At 42.8% G+C, this 19,644-nt stretch overlaps 1 protein-coding gene across 2 annotated transcripts in view; it reads left to right on the top strand.

Moving 5' to 3' along the window:
• The first annotated feature begins 2,332 nt into the window (after positions 1 to 2,332).
• The window catches only part of LOC104359009 (CD2 associated protein), an 87,470-nt gene continuing 70,158 nt past the window's right edge, over positions 2,333 to 19,644 (top strand). For both annotated transcript variants that reach the window (XM_042803547.1, XM_042803546.1), the window contains exon 1: positions 2,333 to 2,555. In XM_042803547.1, coding sequence (XP_042659481.1) covers positions 2,552 to 2,555 — 4 coding nt within the window. In that variant the 5' untranslated portion in view covers positions 2,333 to 2,551. The remainder of the gene's footprint in view (positions 2,556 to 19,644) is intronic.

The raw sequence follows: 19,644 nt of genomic DNA, 5'->3' as shown, positions 1-19,644 counted from the left end.
ATTCTTGCATTTTTGTGAAACTCACTGCAGCAAAATCTTGCCAAACTCAACGAAGCCAACACAACTGTTCAGCGCCACATAACTCATGGACCAAAGCCCCAAGGAAGTACCAGCTTTAGACACAGGCAAACCAGAAAATTGTACAGGGCTGCAGATGATGGATTCAGCAGCATCACAGCCAGTTGTCCAGAGAGAAAAAGGCTTTTGGGCTCAGCAGCCACAGGGGCTCCCTCAGGAACCATCCCATTTCTGCCTCACTGGTACTGAAAAGGAGATGGAGGCTAAAGCACAGGACCAGCTGGATGCTGGTGCACTATCATCAGAGCAGACAGGCTCTGAAAAAAATTCAGTTTTTGTACTCACGACTGCTAAGAAGCTTTGAGCCAGCCCTGGCCACAGTTATCAAGACATGTAAAAATAAAATAGAATTTCAGAAAGCCAGCATCTTGCTAGTCCATAGCATAAGAACTGAGAAACAGTGCTTTGTACTCCAGCACGTTCTAGACTAAAGAGGAGGGCAAAGGTAGCTTTATGTCAGTATGAGTATTCATTCAGAGCTGATCCAAAGGTAGCAACGCCGCCTAAGCAAACTGGAATGAGTTTTTTGCCCTACTTCAGACCAGCTTCCTCAAAGAAGGCTACATGGAAGTCCTTCAACTCTCCATAAAGGTGTACACCATCAGTATTTTGTTTCTCACCTCTCCTTTGTACATACTTAGCCTTGCAGCAGGGTTTAAAAAGGTAAAAATTGCTACATCAGATCAAATTTATAGTTCATCTCATCCTCTATCCTTTTTTTTTTTTTTTTAGCATGTAGTTCTTCAGAGGAAGTGGCAAAAAACTATAGAGGAGACGGATAAGGACAATTCATCCTCATGGAAGTTATTTTCTGGGTTTTTGTTGGGAGTGACTTCAAACTCAGGATGATATTTCCTTTCTGTCCCAAATCATCTCTTGCTATTAACTATTGTAAATCTGGGAGTGCAGGGAGGTTGTATTTTTATTTTTAAAGGGAGTGTCATGGGAACATTTATTAGTGTTAAACGCTATAGACGCTTCAAGGAAATTCTAACTATCACTTATATGTTTCCAGTTCTGCTGTCAGAAGAAATGGAAGCACAGTCTGCCTCAAAGTCTCGTGAAGGAGATAAAATATTATACCACAATACGGTATATGCTTGCTTATACCCTCAGACTTCACATTTTGTCTTTAGTACTCATGATCTGACTCATTTTCTGTTTATAAGCCATGAGAAAGATGCGAAGCAAAAGCTGACTCCTGGAAATACTTGACATTCTTTTAGGCTAATTTTGTCCTGAGCTTGGCTGAAATGGCTCATTTTGAACCACTCATAAAAGGATGTCTGCAGCAGGGAAAACAGAGTATTTTCATTTCAGAGAGCCCTGCTGCGTTATATTCCCTGATTTCCATCAAAACCAGACCGTGTTTACTTGTCCTTTTGGCCTCAGGGTCACTGTTTTTTCTTTAAATCGGTTTAGTTCTAAGTAGTTGTTTTCCCTCGTTCCCGAGTTTCCCACAAAAACCTAAACAGTAGCAGCCTGATATAGCTTTGAATGCCCTCCTGCTTTCTTAAAAAAAAAAAAAAAAAAAAAATCAGACAACAAAAAAATACCCCTGCCCTATAAACTCTCCAAAAGCCATGCCCAAGCCCACAAACGCACACATGGGGCCGGGGGGACATGGCCCCTTCCCTCCCCAGGCCTCCCCACAGGCAGCCATGCCACCTTCCTCGAGCCGGGAGGAACGGCCCGGCCCCCGCTGCCACAACCTGCCCCAAACCTCAAACTTCTCTGCCCAAAAGGGGCATCCCAGAAATGACCCCGGGGTGGGTGTTTTTGGAAGAGGGATAGAGCCCGGACGCTGCTGGGGGAGGAGGCGGGGAAGCCCCCGGGGCAGCCCGAGGACCGCGGGTTTGCTGAGGGGCTCCAGAGCGCGGGGCAGCTCCGTCCCTCGGGGGAAAAGCTGTGGGTGCGTGGAATGAGGGCAGGGCCACCACCCGCCGCGGGTGGGGGCATCGCCCCACTGGGGTGTGGGGGGGGCGTCTCCTCAGGAGGGCCTGAGGAGGAATGGCGGCGGGGCGGGAGACACAGCAGAAGATTGAACCGGGGCAGGGAGAAGCGGCGGCGGGAGACCCCCCGCGGGACCGCGACACCGTCCCACGGCGGGCAGGGGACCGGCGGTGACGTCACGCCGCCTGGCAACGGCGGCGCAGCGTGGGAGCGGCGGCGCTCGGCTCTCGCGGGATTTGGCGACCCCTGCCGCGGGCGGGGCGGGGCGGGGCGGGGCCGGGGGCGGGGGCGGGGCCGCCGGTGCCGGAGCTCGCCTGAGGCGCGGCGGGGAGCGGAGCGGAGCGCGGCCGGTTCTTCCCCGGGCCGCCGGTTCTTTCCCGGGCCGCCGGCGGCTCGGCGTTCGGCCCCCTTATTCTGCGCCCCGTTAGCGGCACGGATGGAGTCACCGTGCCCGGCTTGAGCGACGCGCGGCGGGACCCGGAGCCGCTCCGCCGAGCTCGGGCGGGCGGGCGGGCGCAGCATGGGTGAGCGCGGCGGGGAAGGGTTGCGGGAGGCGGCCAGGCTGGTCCCCTCTTCCCGCTCCCCCGCGGCCGCCTCCGCCGTCCCTTTGTCTGCAGGGGGGGAGGGCGCGGACCCGGGGTGCCCGGCAAACGCCGCCCCGCGGCAGCCCCCGAAGTGCCCTGGGGAGGGAGCGCTGCTGGTACCCGGCGGTTTCGGGGCCGGGCCCGGCGGGCGGGGGGCTGGCGGCGGCAGGTGCCCGCAGGTGCTCGGGGAAACGCCGCCGCCTCGGCGGGGCGAGGAGAGGCCGGGGCCGCTGTCTCCTGCCCGGCCTGTCCCGGGGAGCCGCGGCGGGGTTTTGGTGGTTTGCGGTGGGGAGAGCGAGGTTTGCGGCTGTGTAGCGAGCGGCGAGTCCAGCGCTGGGCGGAGGGAGCTTGGCTGGGGGGGGCTTGGTGAAGAGTGGAAGCTTTGCTAGTTAAATCCAGCCCTTTTGGCTTTCGTTCGAGCTGCACCTTCACCCATTTCTCCACCAAGATGTTGGCTTGAAAGAAGGAAGTGTACAACGACTCAAAGCATTTCTATTTTCATAATGTATCAGTTTAGGTTTACACTTGAAACAATCAATTGTGCCGGGTCTAATTTTTAATGTAAAAGCATCTGTATGGGCAAGTATGAAAGAGTGACTTGGACACCGCTCTTCAGAGCCCTCTTTCCATATACAGCGTTCCGCCATTGGGGTCCAAAAAGGTCCATTGACCATTTCATCCGTCTCCATTGCCTCCACTCGTGTTGCATCCTTTGCTCTGCTGTCCTGGACAACGTCAGCTGCTTGCTGTACCTTTGGAGGGGTGTGTGCAGGAGGGCGTGTGGCTTTCGGCTGTTGCGTGGAGGCGTGTGTGCACTTGTGCTGCTGTGTGCAAACGTGCCACGTTTGAGTGCAATACAAGTTTTTTCGGTGGAAGGATACCTAGGCTTTCGTATAGCTTTGCTTCCTCCTGCTTGTGCATAAAAAGAAGGGAAGTGCATGCTGTGCAGATCAAATATGCAGTTAGTGAAGCGATAAACTCTCCTCCTGATTACAAAGACAGGCTTTCAGTGCTTTCACAGCGGTGAAACTTGTCTAAGGTCATCAAAGCACACAAGTGAAGTCTGAAAACATAAAATGAAATTGGTGTTTTAGATTCTGATGCAAAACTAACTGAAGAACCACTTTTTGCTGTTTCTTACAATTGCTTAGAACAGATAAGATTACTGTTTCTTTCTTTTTGGGTTTCATTGTCTTAATTGCAAGTGAGAATTGTCTATCCAGGTCATTGTGGTGGCCTGTGATGGTAGTTCCTAAAGTGTAAAGGTTTAGTGTGCTAATTAAACACTTTGAACTCGGACTGTGTAATGCTGACATGAACGCTTGAGGATTTACATATTGTAGGACTGCTGTATTAAAATTATTAGTATACAGTTAGGAATACTGTATAAGAATTTTAATAAAGGCCTGAGTCCAATTTATGACTGATGATTGCTATATGACATTGTTTTATGTATTTTTTCCTTTCCTTAAGTGTGGCTTCTTTCTCTGCCTCTTCTGATTACAGTGGTGAACATGTTATTACTGCTCCAGAGGTGACTGAATTGAGTGGGTGCATATACTCTGTGTCAAGTATTGTTATTGCGTGGGTGATTATAACCATAACAATTTGTGTGCATGTGCAGTTATAAAACTGTTTCTGCCAGAACACTTGACAAACCTCTGTAAATGATTGCAGAATGATCTCAGAGCCTTTTAAATAGATTTTCTATGAAAGTGTTGTCCTTTATTTGTTTTTTCAAGTGTTATTCTCTTGTGACTGAAAGTGGGGAGGAATATACAATAAAATGTCTCTGAAAATAAGAGTAGAAAAAGAACTAACTGTAGTTTGGGCTGTACTCACTATATTTAGTGATGGCCTCACGTTTACTTTGAGAAGTCATTTGATTATTTTATTACTGACGTCGTGGTAGTGCTGGCTCTTGATAAGAGATAGATTGTCTTTTATGTCAGCTTATGGAAGAGATTTTACGTGTAAGAGGTGGCTTAGAGGGGACTGTTGAGGTATCTGACAAACTCAAGGGTTTCTGAGATTTGTGAAGAAGTAAGAGTGGGGCAGTATGACTGGGGGAACTAAAAGGAGAAGGGCAGAAATACAAAATGCCTTGTAACAGGTTCTTTTATGTTTTTGTAGTAGCTGGAAATTAATGTTGCAAGAGCACGTGTCATTCAGGCACCTGGAAGGTGGGGAGGGGGACATCATTATCAAAGGTGACAAACACTAGACTTTATAAAGTTGCTAGTAATGCCTATTTGCATGCTTAAGCTCCATCTTTATAATTCTTTGCCTTCTGTACTGATTAGTCATGTGGATTCAATATATGGCTCTACAAATAGATTAATTAAAGGGAAAAAAATATATTCACATGTTCTGGGGAAAAAACTTCATTTGACTGAATTATGTTTTTCTGTCTTGCATTGATATCCACTTAGAGGGAGATAGAGTTCCATGTATTGGTGCATTGTAATGTCTATCTGCTAAACCACAACAACTTCTATGGCTCAATAACAGATAATTTTTTGTAATTATAGTTGAGAAATGGTTTAACTACAGCTTAAATGTTAATGGAAAGGTTGAGCTAAATTTGCAGTGTCCGACCAATATTTGTTTGGCTTCACATCTAAGAATGAAATATTCCAGCAACAGTTTATAATTTGTCATGGTGGTACACAGAAATCTACTGGACTTCTATCAGTGTCTTATTAGCTATATTAATTTCCTCCCTCCTTTTTATTTCCAAGGATTTGTGCAAACTTTGGTTTGTGGTTCCCATGAGTTAGTACATCTGAATATGCTGCATTTCATCTTTAGAAAATTTTATAACTTTGGAATACTTTAAGCAGGCAGACATAATTTTTCATTGCTAACAAGATGAGTATAAATATGTGTAAATGTACTTGGTCTACATAAACTATTTAGTAAGTTCATCAAGCATTAAACCTGTGTGAAGCCTTTTGCTTTCTTCACCTTCATATTGGCAACAGGAAAAAAAAAATTCTAGATTTTTTTGTAAGCAGACTGGATACTTTTAACATACCACTGGGACAATGACAGATTGTTTCAGTATTCACTAATAGTATTACAAGAACCGATTGAAACATTACTTCGAGCTTTGTTCTCTGATTTTTTTTTTTAAAAAAAAAAGAAGAAAAGAAAAACCAACCAACAAACCAATCAAGCCAGCAACACCCCAAACCTCCAAATAGACTTTAGACTCCCCCAAACAAATGGGATAGGATAGATGAAGAATCATTCTGCTGTTATTTTTACCAAGAAATATGTAAAATGTGATGTACAGCTGAACTTCATTCACAGGAAACTACTGAATAAAAAAAATTACTTAATCAGAAGTATAAGTTATTGTAACCCTTCTGTACTAGGGTACTTGATGAGCCTACGATTGACAGACCAACTGTACTTGTACTGGCAGTGTTGAACGAAGTGTTTTCTTATTATAATTTTCTTTATTCTAGACAAAGATATAGGGGAAGATGATGGAGAGTTGACCTCTGGAAGAGAAGTGCCTAAGCTACCAAGAAACCAAATTACGAGAACTGGGAAGGATTGATGGGTACTGGGTGTGGGACAATGTAGAGGAGGAATCCCATCAAAAGCTGCTAGAGATTCTGTCAACTCAGCTCTTAGCTTTTAGTTTTTCTGAGAATGTAAGTGCTGTTGTGCTTAGAGTCCTATCTGAGGGCAGGTAGGGAGGAAAAGGCTATGGAAATCAGGTCTGTAATGCTGTAATGAAAAGTGTTGTGTTTTTTTTTTTGTTGTTTGTGTGTTTTTTGTTTGTTTTTTAAATCACGTGGTCTGGCAATTAGTAAATTATGGACTTGCTCAAAGGTGTTCATAGTTTCACTGGACCTTTTTTATAGATAAGGATGGACTTTCAGGGACTTGTGCAAAGGAGGACCAAGAGGAACTTGGCTCTTGCCCTCCACAACTACCAAAGGCAGTGAGAGTCCCTGTTTAGCATGAATGGTGATGTGGAGGGCAAATAGGTCCTTTCAGGGTGAGACTTTTTTTTTTTTTTCCCTAAAGCTGCTGTTTGTTCTGCCTGACTCCTTTGTATTTTTGAGAAATGGTGGATAATTGTTTGGTGGCTTTAGACTGAGAAGTCCTCTACATATACTTGTGTGCCAGTCATGCTGGGTGCTGGTCTTCTTTACTGGGTGATTATTTTAATTTTAATAGCACTTTCATCTTGTGGAGAGCTGTTTAGGACTGTGTATGTGTTACTCAAGACTTAAATATAATTACACCCCTGCATAGAGTTATTGTCTTGGTTTCTTTGGTTTTCCTAAGAGTTCTTAGAGTTTTTGTTTCGGGTGGGTAGGCTCTCCCTTTTGAAGTGTCTTCACCTTCACTGTCTTCCTTCACACCATTGTATTGCCCGTTAGGATTTTTTTGTACCTTAGTGGGTTTTGTTGGATAAACATAGGAAATGTGTGGCTGGGGACACTGTACTGTCTGGGGCTGAGGTGGCTGCCCAGTCTGCCCTGCTCTGGCTGTCATCTCTGCTCTTCCCATCCATTTTGTTTCCTTGGAGATTCTGTCACATATGACTGCTGGTATGGTATTTCCCTAACCTGGTTTCATAAAAATGTCTTGTTAGGAAAGAGCAGCAAGGAAAGTGCTTAAAGTGACTTAGTCAAGATCACCTTACCAGGTGATCAGGTGAAGTTTGTTGCTGGTGAGTCTGGGGGGTAGCGATTTCTAGCAGCTAGTCCAACCTGTGATTACTATCTGGGCGCTTAAAATGTGTCTCTGGTCCATTACAGGTGTTTAGCCCTTTTCTTCTGTTCCTTTTAAAGTTGTTTTTTGTTTGTTTGGGGTTTTTGGTTTTGTTGCTTTTTCTTTTTTAAACTCACTTCCTATATTTTGTAATGTAGTTAAATTATGTTCAACTTTTTCTTCCCTGACAGTCTTGCGTGAAAGTTGCTTTTCTTTTCTGCTCTGAACTGTGAATTTGCTAACAATCTAAAATGTGCTTTGCTCCTTGTGAAGGGGATACCTGTGCCTTTGCTGTCCCTTATCTTCTTGGACGTGTAGTGATGAGAAATAGTTTTATGTAGCTTTGTTGCTGTGATGGTGTGAGCGTAACCCTGCTTGTGCATTGCCCTTGGCTGTCCTGTCACACTGGTTGTTGGCAGGACTGAAGTACTAAAACTGCCTGTTCAGTCACCTCTTTTCTAGTGTGACCCCTTGTTATGTTAAATAAAGGTGTACCGAAGATTTAATTTTGATGCTAGCCCTGGCAGGATGTTTGCTTAGATGGCCTCTGTAGGTTCCTCTTACCCTAAATTATTCTGTGTTTCTTAGCATAAACTTCAATTCATTTGAATAATGCTGTGATGCCAGCACAGCTGTTTACTTTCTCTGACTAATGCCAACAAGTATTTTTGGGCGGGATTATGTTTTATTTCTTTAGCCATATGCAGAATTGACTTTGTTTATATAAAATCAATCTGAAATGTTGCTTTTTCAGAAATCTTGAATGAAGAAAATGAAGCACTGTAGATATTTTTGAACAGTGTATTTGCATTTCCTGAAAAAATTAAGACCTGCCGCTGCCAGAGTCCTAAATAAGACTGAAGGAGAAGTCACAGTATGTGTCTGTCTGCCAAATGAGTTAAATCTTTCCACTTTTGGGGTGATGTACACTGGAGAGAATATAATATGAGGTAATTTAGAATATTAAGTTAACTTTTCTTACAGGAAAATATATTGCCTCTAACGTGCTCAAGGCTTTAGGCAGGATTGCTTTCAGTGGAATAAATTAGAATCTAATATTTTGATTTATTAAAAACAACCATTTTCCTTTATTTTCAGCAATGTGTACAGTGCTGACTTGTGATGTTAGAGGAAAAGGGTTGTGGTTGGAGCTCTCCACTGAGCTCTGGAGAAGGAAGCGAGGATCTGCCTGCTTGTGTGCAGTAGTGCTGAAGAGCTTTGTGATTGTAAACTTTGAGCTTAAATTTGACATTATTGTTAGAGAAACTAAAAATTAATTTTATCACCGTTATTGTTTCAACCAGATAAAGTATTACTTTAAGTTATTTAAATGGCTTAAGCTCACACTGTTTTCTTAACAGTACCTAAATTGCCATGAACGTGATTCTTTTTGACAGTAGAGGAGTATAAAAATGGTTTTCAAATTAAGCAGTACTAGGTAATATAATTTTTTTTTTCTTCCATAGCAGTTGAGTCTTGGCTCCTGTGAATAGATTTTTGTGGATTGGAATTAATGATTTTTATTTTAGTTTTAAAGAAGGCAGTTTTGCATGAGTTCCTGGAAACTTGCCTGATTTACCATTTAAAGAAGACTCAAGTCATCAGTTTCTACCTCTTGGATAAAATTACTAAGTGGTCAGTCTTAGTCAAATGTTTTTGATTGTATATGTAGTGTGATCTTTTTAAGCTGGCACTGAAATGAAGTCTTACCCTTCACTTACCTCTGACTTGTGAGTATTGTCCTCTTCCCTTACTTGTGCAAGCTGAATCTTCCAAAACTTCGCTGTCTTCCTGGACTAGCTTTCAGATAGACTGGCTCTCCAGAAACTGAGACTAAACTCGTAGTTGCAAAAAAAGTAAATGGAAGCAGGAGGAGAATGAGGATGCTACTTACGGCTGTGTCATCCATAGCACATATACAGCAGTCATGCCTGATAGAAATTGTCTTCCAATTTTAGCTCTTTAGTTCAATTGTGGATTTATTGGAAACATACCAGTTTATCTTAGTTCTGCATAGTGTTGTGTTTGTTTTGTTCCGCCCCCTCCCCAATCTGCATGATTCCTTAATTTTTCAGGAAAATACATAAGCAGAACAATAAGCAAGCTTCTCAGAATGGTTCAAGTCACTTACACTCAATGCATCTTTGTGACTGGGGGGAGGAAAGCCTCCATCTTTGCTGCCTGAAGAAAGGAAACCAGTTTAATGAAGTTTTAACTCTCTAATAAAGGAGATTCATGTCACTTAACTCAGAACTTGTATTTTTAGTTATGAAAGGATTTGTTTTAAGTCTGCTTCGCATGTAATATCTCTTCTCCTGGAGTCATCCTGTGGGTTGCAGTTTGATGTTGTGCTGCAGCAGAGATAACTTGAGTTTCTTACCAAAAAGGGCCAGAGCTTTGTATTGCCTTTTCCTGGCTTGCCGTGGTTCTGGTGATTGTGAGTCCACGATGTGAGCTGACAATCTGGCTGGTGTGGAAGAAACTCTTGCGCCAGGTTTGCCATCGTGTCAGCAAGCTGAATGGCCTTACTCTAACTGCACAGTCCGCTCCTGTGCAAGGGAGTAGATGGGACTGTATTTCAGGATCCAGGGAAAGGAGAGTTTGTCTCCTTTTCCATTTTAGCCTGAAGTTACTTTGCACTAGATCCAAGCTGAAATTTTACAAGTTTCATATGAGTGTCTGTATTAATGCCTTCCCTAGGTGTTCAAGATTCAGCAAACTGATTATTTCACAGCTTTCTTATTCTTTAAAAGGCTTTTTAAAAATCCTTTTATCTTCCCCCATACATTTTAAGACAGCCAAGTGCCCCTTTTAAACTGTGCCTCTAACTTGCGTTCTTTTTCTTACTGGTTTTAATAATGTCTTTAAAGAGAAAATAATCCCTAAACAGTTAGAACTTGTTATTGAGGTGCTTTTTGTATTTATGTGGATTTTGGTTTTGGTTGTCCTCAGTAATGTGTATGTTTTGAGAAGACGACTGAGCACAGTATGTAAAAATATTCTTCTGTCCTTCTATATCCTTCTATATCCTACTACTTCCTAGGGAAATACTAGATTCATTGCTTCTTGATATGGTCAGTGCCTTGGATGATGCCCATATCAGTGTGTTCTGTAATCTTCCCTTTTGGCAGATACAGTGATCATGTGTCCATGGGATGATCTAGTTCAAGACACTGGCCAGAGCTGAATCCAACTGGAAGAGAACCAGCTGGCTGATTTGGCAGCAGACTAAACCGGCACACCCTGTAGCAGCACAACTGTGAGACCAGCACAAGGGAAGAGGCAGTGGTAGGGGAATGAGTAGGGAGAGAGTGTGCAGGGTCACTCCTTCGTCCTCAGATGGTTGGAATTGCTGTAAGAAACTCTATTCTCTGTAAATTACTAAAGCAACTGTTCCTGAAAAGCAGAGCCCATCTGTTTGGTTTCCTTAGTGGTTAAGTGAAGAATATTCTTTTGTTCAGAGTTCTTACTACAAGACTTCACAACTTTATCTGGATTTGCAATCTGTTTGGGAGTGTCGGCAGAGTTTCAGATGACTATCCAAAGAGTGGACCATGGGCTGTTTGTTAGAAACCTCAGTGTCCCAAACAACACTTCTTTTTGTGTTCATCTGAGTTAGTGCTGTTCTGAAGCCAGGTAAAATGAGATGCTGTTCTGAAATCAGGTAGTGGAAGTGCTGAGGGGAGTCTTTTGTAGACACGAGGACAAAAGCAAATACGTTAATCCCATACGATCATGGGTATGGTAGATAAGGAGACAGCAGATCTTTCAGAAAAGTGCAAACAGCAGAATATAGTCCTTTTATTAAGCATAAATTACTACAAATGTGCTGTTTTGCTCTTGAAAATCAAATACAGTACTTTGTTTGCCTGAGTCAAACTGCATGGTACTGAAAATATACCTTGTTCTTCAGCGCAGGGAAGGAGATTTTGTCTGTGAAGTGGAAGATCATAGTTTGTTACATTAACGTTTTCATAACGTTAGGAACATAACATATGAACATAAACTTTTTCACGTTTTGAGAAGCCTAAGTATAACAGGATTTGCTTCTACTGCATATCAGTATCTGTGTAAGGATGTGGCAGAGGGAAGCCGGGAAATTGGAAACCATCTCAGATGAAACCCTTTGCAGCTTGAGGAGACCCTGAAGGCATTTCTTGCAGCTCTACTTTATGTAAATTAACAGTGTAGTTTTTCTTCAGTAAAAGCACAGCTGAGAGTGCATAAAATTGCTTCCTCTACTTTTCATGTCTTCATCATCTTACTGAATGCTTATTTTGTGGGAAGAGGGTTTGCTCTTTCCATCTTAATGCTGCATCCTTGCTGAAAGAGAATCATGAAACGTATATATGGATTGTAATGTAAATGGCTTCTGATGTGTAGGTAGTAGAAGAAAACCTTCCCTGGTAGATAAGTAGTAACAGGAAGCCTCAGGCTTGATGAATAGCAGATGAAATAAAGCTATTTATGAAACATGGGTAATGTGCTGTCAGGAGAATAAGACACAGCCTGCCATCTCCATGCAGCAAGAAGGCCATGCTGATTTCCTATCAAGACAGTTGCTGGATCTTGCTGTATGCTGCTGTATCATGCTCTTGCAGTTCTGAGCAGCGACTGAAGTGGTAAATCCTGACCTGTGTTTTTTAAAAAGCTGTAGTTGTATTACTGACTTTTCTCTCCTCTTGGACTTTACTTTTTTTTTTTTTTTTCTTCTGTGTAGTTGGGCCACCAGAATTATGCCTGGTAGCTGTGAAATATGTGGGGACAGTCAAAAGGATTTCCTTTTGTTTCTGAAATCCAAATTACTACTTCAGGCAAATGTGTTTAGAATGGTGGAGGTGAGGGTTAGCTTTCTATGAAGTTGTGCTTGGATGCTTTGTCTCTTGACGATAGTGACTGGTGTCCTTGCCCCAGACAGCTTTTCATAACCTACTGCAAGGCCTCTGCTCCCTTCTCAAATTCTTCAAATGCCGATCGTTCTGTGTTACTATCAATTAGCTCTGCAAGACACAGCACATGCTGTAGCTGCTTCCAAGCTGCATATTTGGTGATTAGCCAAACATCAGGTTAAAAGAGCAAGAGTGTTGAGGCAGTCCTGAAGTCTTTTCCTCAGGGAGGACTGTAGTTTGGTGTTTCAATGCTGACTCTGAGGAGAGATAAAAAAAAAAAGTGGACATTATTTTTGAGATGCTACTCTTCTGTCATGTTTCAGCCAAATGGGTGTACAGGGGAAGAATTACTGGGTGTGAAGCAGGAGGGTAGGCTGATAGGGATGCTCATGCAAGCCTGGTTCTTCAAGTGCTCAAGTTTATGTTCAGGTACCTAAAAAAAAAGCCCACAGTGAGGGTGAACGGGCCGAGAGGAACTTCCTGCAGTTCAAAAAAGATAAATGCATAATCCAGCATCTAGGAAGGAAGAACCTCACTGTCTACCAGGTGGCATGAGCAGAGTAGTAGCTAGCATGTCATGGGGAGTGGTTGTTCCCCACTATGTGGCACTGACAAGGTTGATTCTAATATGCTGTGTCCAGTTTTGCTTCTCCCTCCCCTCAAATGCGAGGGGGGATGCCAACAAACTGAAGGGTGGAGTGTCATTTGGAGGCTAGTGCATGCGGTGTGCAAGAAGTTGGTCTAGCCTGGAAAAGAAAAAGTCATACTGTCCTTGGAGGCACAGTGAAAAAATATAAATCAATGGCTGCAAGTTAGGACACGGTAATTCATACTGAATATAATGGGAAAAAATTACTGTGAGAATTAAGTACCAGAAAAGGTGCCCAGGGTGGCGGTTTCATCTCCATCCTTTAAAGACTTTTAAAATTTAGCTGGACAGTGCTTTGAGTGACCTGATTTGACTTTGAGGTTAGCCTTGCTCTGGCTGCTTTGGAATAAGCGATCCACCGAGGTCTTTTCAAACCTTTTTTTTCTGTGATTGAAAGTATTGCAAGCCATGCAGGTTTAAGTCGTGGTCTTAAGATACAGTTAAATCCTTCTAAATTCAAGTTACAAATGGATGTTTAAAGAACTCGATCTCCTAACTTTTAGAACATAATTGAGCTAATGAAGCAATTTTACCTCCTTTAATCTGACTGAGATTGAAGGGTGCCTTTGAGCATTTGCCATTTTTGTAAAAATCCATTGCATATGGATTTCTCTCAGTGCTTTTCAATCAACAGTTCAGTTTTTTGTATTGACTAAAATGTCCACAATAAAAAGTAAATTAACTTTATTAATGCCATAATTAGTATGGGCTGTCCTGACAGCATGAATTCAGATAGAAACACTTGTCCCAATGCTAAGCATATTTTGTGGTTTTTGCAAGATCCCAATCTGGGACCATTCAGACTATTGCATCATGTCTGTTTTTAAAGATGAAGGGAACACTTTGTGCATGCTCCGAATGATGCTTTTAAGTTTCCATAAATTTATTTCAAAGCCAGATTCTTGCCATGTTTGCAGAAATACTGATTGTCATTCTGAATTTGATATGTGCCAAATTGTAGGCCATCTATCAAAGCATTTTTGCATTTTTTTAGAGCGTGAAAGGAGTTTTCTTCTGGTTTAAACCCAAAAGACTTTCAGAGACTTTCTTGTTTTTGTAACTCATGAATTTGTAACCTGGAGCTATGATTATGCTGTCCTTTCTGGCTGGAAGAGTCCTGAAAAAAATCTGCAGGAGGAGCTGAAGCTTTTGTAGTAACATGGGGTCCTGATATTTAAATACAGGTTTTTTTTTTGAGAGGAAGGAGGGGGGTGACTTTGTTAAAAGAATTCCAACTAAGATAAGCAACAGTCTTCAGCTTCAACTGTACTTTTATGAGCTAATTATCTAGTAGAGTTTTTAAGGGAAAAGACTATAAATACAGTGTTGACCCTGTGGTGCTTCTACTGTTTATTTGGTGCTTTGGGTTTGAACTAAATCTAAATGAGGTATGATCTTTTTGTTCTTCAGAGCTTTTTGGCATCGCTTCGTTTTAGCAGCTTTTGTAATTTGGTGTTTTGTGACTCATCTTGAATGTTTTGCCAAATAGATGTTATAAAATTAACTTAAGGGAAGGAACAGAGGAAGAGGTGTAAATCTATATATGGAACACTGTCTGAGTCATGACTTACTAAAACGTGGTGTCCTTTTTTTAAAGTATGTTTTCTTCTACCCTCTAAGGTCTCTGGTTTTCTCTGCATATTAAATTAATAGCATCATTTCACCTCTGCTTGTGAAGATATTTGTTACCTTTTCTGCAGGTGTCACCTCTCATTTCCAGGCTTGTTTCTTGCAGTGAGCTCCCTTCAAACTGAAGGAAATAGCAAGTAGCACAGAACATCACTTTCTGCTTAATGTAACTTTCCAGGTAAAACATTTTGGCCTCTTCTGTCCTTAAAAGTTAGTATCGAATACCTGTAGGTGATAGAGATTTTACTCTAGTACTTCCTATTTCATGTCTTCTCTTGCTGTGAATAGTAGAGATTGGCATTTCCCTCTCATAGAAATGAGGGGGTAAATCAAATCCACAATTTTAACATTTCTTAAGTTTTCAGCCAGGTTTACGACAAGTATTTCTTGTAATATTGGAAAAAACATGATTGGGCTCTTCTAGAGTCAGCTTAATGTACCTGCAGTGAGGAATGTGCCACTAAAATACCCTTTTTCCCAGCTGGCTGGTAATGGTGAATTATCATCTACAGGATACAGTTGTAGAATTATGAGGGTATGTGTGGGAATGATTTGCTTCAGGGAAGTGAAAATTGACAAACTTCGAATTTTTTTAAGAGTGTTCTATCATACATAATGGTAAGCGCTAGAATGCACTAGAATGTGGGAGCCTGAAGTAGGAAAATAAAGCATGCATGGTTTGCATCTTTAATGCTTCAGGGCAGGCCGCTGGGCAGGATTTCTGCTATACTGTTTAATTTCCTTCACAAAGTATCTTGCTAATTGTACCGCAGCCAGCTCAAGAAGCTAGTGTTTGAGACAGTTGCTGTTAGAATGCAGTAAGTTTCTCATTACTTGAAATAGCCTGGGAGGAAAAGTGTACATTTTTTACCATTTTCAATTGTTCATTTTTCTCATTACTTCAACCATCCTTACTGGGCTGTAAAATTAGACATAATCTTTTATTAAAAATGTGTGGTGACTCATTTCTTGGAGAATGCACCATTGACTTGCCCAATCTAAAAATGCCAGGCAGATCCAGGGAGGCTTCCAGATGGACCAGTTCTGTGCTGACAGAACCAAGGCTCCAGGCTTTAGATGGTCTCATGGGTAGACTGCTATTTTTGTTTTTATTTTCCTTTATTTTTAGGCAAGCTATTGATGTAGAGGGATTGTTGTTCTAAGTAGAAAATGTTTGTGCTGGGACGGGGTGATGCAGCATAGAGCAAGTTACTGAAGGAATAAGGAAAAATAGCAGACACTGCAGGGTGGGGAAAAAAAAAAAAACAACCCTGAAACTTTACTCAAATCGCCCTATCACTGACTTTGACAGCAACTGGAGCTGGCTGGGGATCGTGCTGTCTGAGAGTTTGTGATCAGAATGTCCGTGGCATAGCGGTGAGAAGGTATTTTTGGGAGAAGTGTTCAGTGGCTGAAATTAATTTTAGTCTGGCTAACTTCTGCAGAGTTGCTTGTCAGCTGCAGATGTAAAATTGAAAGTGTGAGAAACTGTAATGAGGGATCTGACGGATCTTGTGGATCACGAGAAGTCTCACTGTGAAAGTCCCAGGATGTTTCTGAAAGAGAACATGCTAAAGCTGGTTACCAATATGTTCTTTTATTTGTATGGTATATCTAACAGGTAGGTAAAATCTCATTAAAAGACTGTTGTGTCTGAATCATAGAATGGGTTGGAAGGGACTTGTAAAGATCATCATGTTCCCACCCCCCTGCCATGGGCAGGGACACCTTCCTCCAGCCCAGGGTGCTCCCAGCCCCATCCAACCTGGCCTTGAACCCTCCCAAGGAGGGGGCAGCCACAACTTCTCCGGATAACCTGTGCCAGTGCCTCACCATCCTCATAATAAAGAATTTCTTCCTTATGTCAAATCTAAATCTACCCTCTTTCAGCTTAAAACCATTGCCCCTTGTCCAGTCACTACAGACCTTGATAAAAAGTTGCTCTGAATCTCTCTTAGAAGCCCTCTTCATATACTGAAAGGCTGCAACAAGGTCTCCATTATCATTAGAAAGTATAAAATGTGGTGGGACCCAATACTTCAGGAAAATAACACAACTACCTTTTCCAGCTTGTTCCTTCCCTTCTTCCAGTGGTAACTTTTTTTTCCTTCGAAGCTCATAGTATTTAATCAAAGCAGGAAGTGAACAGCTGGGTGCTGATGCTGAAGTTTGGGCAAACATGTTGGGTCTGTGTATGTGGCAGGTTTTTGGTAGCCAGGGAGGGGGCTACAGTGGTGGCCCCTGTGAGAAGCTTCTTGAAACTCCTCTGGCTTCAGGTTGGACCTGCCTGTGGCCAAGGCTGAGCCAATTAGTGATGGTGGCCATGCCCCTGTGATAATATATTTAAGAAGGGGAAATTGAGAGGAGGAGGAGTTGTGAGGGAGATACCTCTGCAAACACTGAGGTCAGTTGAAGAAAGGGAAGGGAGAAAGGTGCACGAGAGCAGAGATGCTCCCTGCAGCCTGTGGTGAGAGCACAGGCTGTCCCCTGCAGCACATGGAGGTCACTGGTGGAGCACATGCTGACCTGCATCCCGTGGAGGACCCCACGCCGGAGCAGGTGGCTGCACCTGAAGAAGACAGACTCTGAGGGAAGCCCATGCTGGAGAAGTTTGTCACTGGAAGGACTGTGCCCTGGGGGAGGGACCCACACTGGAACAGTTCGGGAAGAACTGCAGCCTGTGGGAAGGACTCATGTCATGGGAAGTTCCTGGAGGACTGTTCCCCATGAGAGGGACACTATGCTGGAGCAGGGGAAGAGTGTGAGGAGTCCTCCCTGTGAGGAGGAAGGAGCAGCAGAGATAATGGGTGATGAACTGACTGCAAGCCCCATCCCCTGCCCCACTGCGCTGCTGCTGGAGGGGAGGTGGAGAAATTGGGAGCAAAGCTGAGCTCAGGAAGAAGGGAGGGGTGGGGGGAAGAAGTTTTTAAGATCTGGTTGTATGTCTCACTGTCTTACTCTGATTAGAAAGTTAAGTGGTGGTGTTTAAATTAAATTGATTTTTTTTTTTTTTTATTCCCCAATTGAGTCTGTCTTTTGCCTATGACCATAATGGATGAGTCATCCCTCCCTGTCCTTATCTTGATTCTGGAGCCTTTTGTTTTATTTTCTATTCCCCATCCATGAGGGGGAAGGAGTGAAAGAGGAGTTGCGTGGTGCTCAGTTGCTCTCTGGGCCTAAACCGCAACAGCAAGCAAAGTTATTTGATATTATGAGACTCAAAACGATGTCTGAAATGTGTTTCATTGCCTTTTCTTTTTTTCCCCCAGTGTGTATTTATTCTGACTTCTTTTTTTTTATTCTTTTTTTTTTTTTCTTTTTTTTCTAAAAGCTATCTTTATAACAGTTTAAAATAACCTTACTGTAAGCACTGGAAGAATACTCATTAAGTTTCTATCTGATCTTATAAACCATCACATATATCTAGCATCTTTTTGGTGATGACCTTTGATAGAAAAGATATACTGTGTTTCAGAGGAATGATGTGTTTTCTTGATAACCAGTGCTATGGTCTTCGATTGGAAAGACTTTGATTTTTAAATTCCCTTCTAAAAATAATTTTTTTTTAATCTGATAGAGGAAGAGGGGCTGGGGCTGGCAGGCTGAGCTGCCCCAGCATGGCGCTGCATGAATGTGAGCTCAGGCGAGGATGCTGCTCTGTCTGATCAGCTCTAGTGCTGGGGAAGTGGAAAGGGGGCTTGTTGGGAATTTGGCCAAGCTCTGTAGCACAGTGGCTGATTGCCATCGCCCATCTAATGCTGCATTGAACCTGATGAGCCTTCTGAGACATGGAGTGTGTTGGAGTGAGTGTGAAGGCTGTTGCTTCAAATGGAGCAAGTCCTGTTGGGATCCAAACTGAGTCCCTGCTGGGTGGCAGCAGGGTGTTCGCGGCGTTCCCAAAGTTAGAGTGGACACAGCTGAGCTGGTTTTATGCAAGATCAGCTGGAGTCCAACAGTGTGTATTTGTTTGTATTGAAGGTGTCTTCAGTGCTTGAAAGCAATGCTTGCCTGCCCATCACCTGAGTTAATAAACTCTACAGATTTAGATTCTCTGTCTTTGAAATAATCCACATCTGGAATAATCAGTTTGCAGCAAATTGGGAGTTAATTGTATATGCTTAAAAGCAAATGTATATAGAATGGCATGAAAATCTTTAAAATCCATTGATATTATGTTACAGTACAAGCTAATGAAAGAATCCTGATGGCTCAGGGCACTTCACTTAAAGCAAGATCTTAATTTGAATATATGAGGTTGGCATTATTTTATATTACAGTGTACCTCCTCTGCCACATCCCTCTTGTGGCAGCAGAAGTTTGCTTGGCTGGCGTATAGGGGATCAAAGCTTCAGGAGCAGGGAGCAATGTGAGTGCTTTGGTACAGAGCTGTTTATCAGGACTGGAGCTGGCATGACTGGTATGGCCTCCTTGGGAGTAGGCACAGGTAGGAATGGCTCTGGCATGCGTCACTGCTGTTTCTGAAGTTGTGCAGGAGATGCCCAACCTCCTTTTGAGCTACTGTGAAGGTAGAACATGTTACTTGTGATGCCTAACACTTTCAGTAGTCCTCGTCTTCCAGCTGTTTTGCAGGTCCTCCATGTGGAACACGAATGTGATGGCTTTGCATGGCTCAGCTCAGTTTAGCGTGGGCTGCTCTATATAGTGTGACTTAAAACTATCGACTTACTGAAGGCTGTGGTGAACTGTACTGTAAAATATGTGTAGAGTGCATGGTCTCCGTTAGTTAACTATACTCCTTCCTTGTTCAATTTCTTAATAGCTTGGAACTGCATCCCTACCATCAGAGTTGACAGGAATCCAGGGTCTTGTATTATTTATGCATTATGTTAGGATCTGGTTTCATTGCAGATTTTGGCTATGTGCAAAGCAGCAAGTGGTGAGGGGCAAAGTGAGTGGATCCAAAGCGGGGAAACTGATCGTATTAGGGACCAGACATTCATATTGCATGTTTTGGACGCTTTTATATCATCGTAGTTTTGGACTTATCCCATAGGCTTAATGCCTATTAAAGATTAGCATGAATTAAGAGTGTTCTTGGGCTGCATATCTTTGATTTAGTTTCAGGGAAAAGAAATCTAGATTACTTGCTGTGAGACTGCTCCAT

The sequence above is a fragment of the Tyto alba genome, unplaced genomic scaffold, assembly GCF_018691265.1.
Source record: "Tyto alba isolate M040663 unplaced genomic scaffold, T.alba_DEE_v4.0 Super-Scaffold_40, whole genome shotgun sequence".
NCBI classification, from domain to species: Eukaryota; Metazoa; Chordata; class Aves; order Strigiformes; family Tytonidae; genus Tyto; species Tyto alba.
The sequence above is the reverse complement of the archived record's forward strand: the minus strand, read 5'-3'. Positions and strand labels throughout refer to the sequence as shown.